Raw genomic sequence first — 7253 nt, 5'->3', positions numbered from 1 at the left:
CACACACACACACACACAGTCATGAACATGGACAGACACACAGACACGAACACAGACTGACAGAGACAGACAGACGCGCCCACGCACACACACAGACAGACTGATACAGACAGACATACAAACACACACAGACACACACACACACACACACACACACACACATGGATAGACAGACACAGACAGACATACAAACACACACACACACACACAGTCATGAACATGGACAGACACACAGATGTACACATACACACACACACACAGACACAGACTGACACACACACGGATAGGCAGAGACAGACATTCAAACACACACACAGACACATGGATAGACAGACACAGGCAGACATTCAAACACACACACACACACATGGATAGACAGACAGACAGACAGACAGACGTGCCCGCACATGCACACACACACACAGACACAGGCAGACATTCAAACACACACACAGACACGAACACAGACTGACAGAGACAGACAGACATACAAACACACACACAGACAGACACACATAGTCAAGAACATGGACAAACACACAGATGTACACACACACAAACACACACACAGACATTAATAATAATAATAATAATAATTCATTACATTTATATCGCGCTTTTCTCAGTACTCAAAGCGCTATCCACACAGGGATGAACCGAGAAGCGGACCCACAATCTTCCACAGTCTCCTTACTGCAAAGCAGCAGCACTACCACTGTGCCACCTGTGAGGACATTCAAACACACACAGTCACACACACAAACGCACACACAGACATGGATAGACAGACACAGACAGACATGCAAACACACAGAGACACACACACACACACACAGACAGACAGACACACAGACTCTAAATGGTCGCTTCAGTGTGACGTCACACGGCGGGGGACACACAAGGGCGGTGACCGCACTCGGATCAGAGGAGCACGATATCCGCGGCACACGGAATTCCTAACATTGTCACGACATTGAAACAGAAACCGGAGGAGCGACACGAGAGAACAGAACTCCACACAACGCCTCTGCATAAAAAGGTTTTTATTTGTGTCCCAGTGCTGAAAGCTTTCATCAAATGAAATATTGCTTGTGTGTTCAGCGAGATCATGAAGACATAAAGACAGGTGTGCAGAGTCGGCGAGTGTCCCCTCGACCCGGGCAGGACATCTGGACAGAGACGGGACCTCCGGGGGCGGTGAGCTGCAATACAAACAGAAAGGCGACACGTTGTGATTGGCGACGTGGAAATCCTTTACTGTTACTGGAGAGACATTTCAAACCAGCCCGGGATTTCCAGTTCGGCACATTGTGGTGATTTTAATGTAAGAACAAAAAACAAAACAAAATGAAGGTAAAGCTGCTCGATTCCTGCTGATGTCTTTGGGTTTGTGAGCGGAGGACACGCGCTGTCGCACCCGCCTGCAGCCTCTCTGAGGGTGGAAAAGAGACGCTAGAATTCCGACTGGCAAATCCCAAAGTCCAAATACAAACAGCAACGCCAGGAGAAGCCCAAGGAGGCTGCGGCGTTGAGCCATTTTCATGGCCTAATTAGTTTATTTTTGACACGTACGCACACTTCTTATCGATCATCAGCTTTATTTCTAGTGCCAGCTTTCTAGAGTTTCTGGTTTCTACTTTGACGTTGAATTTCTGCACGTCCTGCAGCCTGGTACTCTGGTGGGCTGCTCAATGAATGGGAAACCAAAAGTAGGCAACTCTAAAACTGAGAATAAAAGAAACTCCCGCTAAACGGTTTTTGTATCCTCACATCCCCAAATTAGGCCAAACATCTAAAATGGCCGAGCGCTCCACGAGCCCAACAACACCCCGCACATCGCAAGGAGACAGAATCCTAAAACGCAGACCCCCTTGTCACGTGCACCTCCGTCTATTAGGGGCCAGATGGTGACATCACACACCACAAGTCACGTGACTAACAACAGGGTCGTTGCAATGGCGGCAAGCAACTGAAGTCACCACCAATGACATTAAAGACTAAACAAATGGAAACAAAGGCAATGCTTGTCAAACCTGAAAAACACACCAGCTCATGGGGGTCTCCCTCTAAACCTGCAGCCCCCCACTACATAGTCAGACCCCATGTCCACTCCTGCTGTGTGTTTTACTATGTGTAACGGGGGGAAAAAAACAATATATTAGGGACAAAAAATGAATCACGTAACCCGACTCATAACAGTGTAGATACCTGGTGGTCTTCAGGGCCGAACCCAGCTAACCGGCACCCAGAGGGGCTCCCTCTCCAGCCTCTCAAGGATGCCCTTGAGCTCCAAGCAGGCGCTCTGCAGGTCGTCCTTCACCAGCACCTTGTCTACCTGGTGACCGTACTGCTCCTCGATGAAGATGGCCGACTGGCGCATTTCCTGCTGCTCCTCTTCCTGCCAAATGAAAGGACAAGAAGGGGATAGATAGATAGATAGATAGATAGATAGATAGATAGATAGATAGATAGATAGATAGATAGATAGATAGAAATGAAAGGCACTATATAATAGATTGATAGATATGAAAGGCACTATATAATGATAGATAGATAGATAGATAGATAGATAGATAGATAGATAGATAGAAATGAAAGGCACTATATAATAGATAGATAGATAGATAGATAGATAGATAGATAGATAGATATGAAAGGCACTATATAATAGATAGATAGATAGATATGAAAGGCATGATAGATAGAAATGAAAGGCACTATATAATAGATAAATAGATAGAGATAGATAGATAGAAGTGAAAGGCACTATATAATAGATAGATAGATATGAAAGGCATGATTGATAGATAGATAGATAGATAGATAGATAGATAGATAGATAGATAGATAGATAGATAGAAATGAAAGGCACTATATAATAGATAGAGAGATAGAGAGATAGATAGATAGATATGAAAGGCACTATATAATAGATAGATAGATAGATATGAAAGGCATGATAGATAGATAGATAGATAGATAGATAGATAGATAGATAGATATGAAAGGCACTATATGACAGACAGACAGACCATATCCTCACTGTAGCACAGTACATGGGACATTATGGACCCCCCGCCTCCCATTAGCTTGTCACACACATAAGGTGCTGAGTATCACTGGATCTTTTTGCCCACCCAGTCCAGTCTCTCATCCACTTGAGCTCTCGTGTACCCCCACATGTGCCCACCTGCTCTCCTGTACCAGCGCTGCGTCTCCGGCGCCCCTCATGCAGACGCGGCTTCACAAAGATCACGTAAGGTTTAAACTCCTCTGTCCGCAGGATTTTCAGGGCCTGCAGAGACACAGCAAGAGAGGATCTGAAAGGCTTAGACAAGTCAGAGAGGACAGGTGATTAGATTGGCACATAGAGCTGGGCAAGTCTGATGGTAGCACAGCCTGGCACTGGCACCTCATGTTAACAAAATCCCTGAAAGAGAAGAGGAAAAAGTGCCTGGGCAAATGGCAGACGTGGAGTGTGTGACTGCGCAGCCCCCTGACGGTGACTCCTCTTACTGTTCTTCGCCTCTTCTATGACTGCAGCTCTGTGGTGCCCCCTGTCTGTGGCTCAGTGAAGTTCTCCATCACTTTTTCTTACCTGCTCTAATGTGTGCTGATGTTGGCGTGACAGACACATACAATGAAGACGACACCATGTAACGCCCTCTGTGGTGAGCACTATGGAGACTAAAACTTTCATTGCCATTAAATCAAACACTTTTACTGTGTCCTTTGTTAAATTTGCTTGTAAAGGAAGGTGCAGGAGGGGCAGAATAGGGCACCAGAAGCCCCCAAAAACAAGAAGGAAGCAGGCGTGGGTATCAGAATCATGCCTTGTGTGTGGACGGGCTCCACTGGGGGTGCGACACATTCAGTGAACTCTGGCCAAGGGGTAATTGTCTGGTAGTATGGCAGATATTTAGAAGCCCCGCTCCCTTTGACCAGTTGGTGGCAGCAAATGGTTCCTCGAGGAAACATGTGGGACCCCCGCTGCCTGTCATGGATGGCACCTGACCCAGTAATGGTGAATTTGGGGCTCGGGGTGCTGCAGTGCCTGGTGGGGCCAGCAGAGGGAGCTCTGAGGTGATGAATACAAATAATTAGCTCTTGACTCTGACTTGAAAAGCACATGAGGGGTTGTGGGGGACGAGTGTGGACAAGGACAGAGTGGCAGGAGGTGACGGGTGGTGGGGGTGACACAGTCCTGTTTCCGCACTCCATTTTATCTTGTGTTCCCTGCTCCCCCTAATTTTGGATGTTTGGCCTCCCTGATGAAATGCTGTCAGGGCGCCCCCTTCAGTTCGCCCCTCTAACTGCAGCGCTCTTTGCGGTTTCAGATTTTTGCGATTATTCCGGGGGCTTTCACACCCTTCTTAGGTTTTACCGCTTATCTTATTTTTTTGGATTTGACCCTCTGTCATGTGTTTGGGATTTTTATATTTAGCACTTTGTCGCCATTTTGTTTACGGGTTACCTGGGTAGCGACTCAGGTGTGCAGCCCATGATATCCTGGAGGTGACAGGATGACTGCTGGCCAGTTTGGTCACATCCCTGTCCCCAGATTGTGGATGTCACCTTGAGGTTCAAAAAGTGTCACTTTGTTTGTACTTTGGGGATGACTTTTTTGACTTTCATTTTCAGTTCACATCTGATGGTTTTGGTGGTCCCGGTGACACCCCTTGCTTGCCCTTTGACCTCATCTCCTCTACTGATCCTTTTTTGTTTTTCCACCTTAGCACATCATCACTCGATTGACTCCCAAAGGCGCTATATAGAGATGGACTGTTTGTAATACACACACTCTAGAAGACCCCCCACCACAACCCCTTTAATGGCGCCCAGATGATGATTTCTCCACTTACCTCTGGCTGGACGTCCACCAGGCACAGCTTGTTTCTGGTAAGGACGCTGCGAATGGCCTCCAGGCTCGTGCCGTACAGGTTGTCCTTGTACTCTCCGTGTTCGACAAATCTACAAAGACGCAGACATGAGAAGGCAGACCATGTGATCAAGTGGCCATAATGGCATGCAGAGCCCAGGAAAAGTCCTGTGGGGGTCTTTGGAGCATTGAACTTAGGAGTTTGAATATCAACGGTGGGTATGAAGCACCGAAGGGCAAAATAGACAAACTGCATGGGGGGTGGGGCTGGCCAGCTCAGCTGAGCTCTGATTGGTGGAGACACCTGACAGCAGCCAAAAGAAATGGAAGACAGGGAAGGCCAAAGGGAACAGAATTCATCTTCAGACTACAGAAATGGCATTCTATATAGCGCCTTTCTAGACAGAAGGCCGTCACCCATGGCACTGCAGAATTGGGCTGCAGTTGTGTACTTGATGATCAGAACATTAGGAACACGTTTGACGGGATGAGGGCATTCAGGGCAACAGAGCTCGCCAACCTTGGGGGGCATTGGAGGCAACGAGGGTAGTGTGAGCAGAGAAGGGGGGGGCACACGTACAGTAAGGGCAGAGCAAAGAGAGTCCCTGAGAAAGAGAGAGAGGGAGAGAGAGAGGCCAGCATGTCATCACGCCAATGCAGAAGAAAAGGCAAAGCCAGTGGGTGGTAAACACTGCCACTCTACAGAATGCCCCTGAAGAACAATCAGTAGACACGGGCAGCCGAGACTTGGAGGTGCAGAATGTCCAAAGGTCCTCCAAGGCACAAGAGGGCAGACGACACAGCTTGATAGGAACGGCCGAACCCAGCTTATAGATGGAGATGTAAAGCCACAGAGTGAGAAGGGTCTGGCTGCAGACCTCCGGAGATCTGCAATTCAGTGTGGTCAGTTTGGCAGTGCCACACACTCAGGTATATACAGTACAGATTGTTGTAAGGGTACGCCTGGGGTGTTAAAGGGGATTGGGACATTAGTTCATGCAGTCTCCGATTCCCTCTTTAGAGTGGAGGAACAACACCTGAAAGAAACCAGTCGTCACTTCCTTTTCCAGCTCCGCCATTCCAGTTATCTAGGATAGAGAACAAAGAGCAGGAGCTGGATGGATGTTCCTGCTATTCCTTCTGTCTCCACCAGAGGGCGCCAAACCCCAAGAGACTGTATTTTGAAGCAAGCGTTCATTAAGATCACATTAAATGGGAATATCCTGGTTAGACCCCCAGTACTTCTTTATTTACAAAGCTACATCGGTTCTGCAGTCTGTGAAAGATAGGGGGCGCTGTCAAGTCATAAACAGTGCAGATGAGTCCAAAATAAATAAATACAAAAAATCCTTACTAAAAAAAGCAGGGATGATCATAGGAAACAAATGCAATATAAAGCAAACCATCCATCCATCCATTTTCCAACCCGCTGAATCCAAACACAGGGTCACGGGGGTCTGCTGGAGCCAATCCCAGCCAACACAGGGCACAAGGCAGGAACCAATCCTGGGCAGGGTGCCAACCCACCGCAGATAAAGCAAACCGAAGGGAAAATAACAAACATCTGCCACCTTTCTTCTTCTTCTTCTTCTTCTTCTAGTGGTTGCCACAGCAGATCATCTGTTTCCAACTCTTCCTGTCCTTGTCATCTTGCTCTGTCACACCCATCACCTGCATGTCCTCTCTCGCCACATCCATAAACCTCCTCTTAGGCCTTCCTCTTCTCCTCTTGTTTGGCAGCTCTATCCTTAGCACCCCTCTTCCAGTATACCCAGTATCTCTTCTCTGCACATGTCTAAACCAACGCCATCTCGCCTCTCTGACTTTGTCTCCCAACCGTCCAACTTAAGCTGACCCTCTAATGTCCTCATTTCTAATCCTGTCCATCCTCGTCACACCCAATGCCAATCTTAGCATCTTTAACTCTGCCACCTCCAGCTCTGTCTCCTGTGCCACCGTCTCCAGCCCATATAACACAGCTGGTCTCACTGCCGTCCTGTAGACCTTCCCTGTCACTCCTGCTGATACCCGTCTGTCACCAATCACTCCTGACACTCTTCTCCACTCTGCCTGCACTCTCTTCTTCACTTCTCTTCCACAATCCCCATTACTCTGTGCTGTTGATCCCAAGTATTTAAACTCATCCACCTTCACCAACTCTACTCCCTCATCCTCACCATTCCACTGACCTCCCTCTCATTCGCACACACGTATTCTGTCTTGCTGGTCCTACTGACCTTCATTGCTCTCCACGATCTCCTCAACCTGCTCCCTACTCTCCCTACAGATCACAATGTCATCAGCAAACATCACAGTCCACTGTCCATCACCATTGGAGATAAGAAAGGGCACAGAGCCGATCCCTGATGTAATC

The 7253-nt window shown here is 47.7% G+C and overlaps 1 protein-coding gene across 2 annotated transcripts in view; it reads right to left on the bottom strand.

The window, feature by feature from the left end:
- Positions 1 to 1026: 1026 nt before the first annotated feature.
- The window catches only part of mpp3a (MAGUK p55 scaffold protein 3a), a 58116-nt gene continuing 51889 nt past the window's right edge, over positions 1027 to 7253 (bottom strand). For both annotated transcript variants that reach the window (XM_028819603.2, XM_051918911.1), the window contains exons 17-20: positions 4863 to 4971; positions 3191 to 3295; positions 2209 to 2398; positions 1027 to 1202 (exon numbers count right to left, since the gene is read on the bottom strand). In XM_028819603.2, coding sequence (XP_028675436.1) covers positions 2219 to 2398; positions 3191 to 3295; positions 4863 to 4971 — 394 coding nt within the window. In that variant the 3' untranslated portion in view covers positions 1027 to 1202; positions 2209 to 2218. The remainder of the gene's footprint in view (positions 1203 to 2208; positions 2399 to 3190; positions 3296 to 4862; positions 4972 to 7253) is intronic.

Source organism: Erpetoichthys calabaricus, chromosome 14 (assembly GCF_900747795.2).
Source record: "Erpetoichthys calabaricus chromosome 14, fErpCal1.3, whole genome shotgun sequence".
Taxonomy (NCBI): Eukaryota; Metazoa; Chordata; class Cladistia; order Polypteriformes; family Polypteridae; genus Erpetoichthys; species Erpetoichthys calabaricus.
This window is presented reverse-complemented; position numbering and strand designations above follow the sequence as displayed.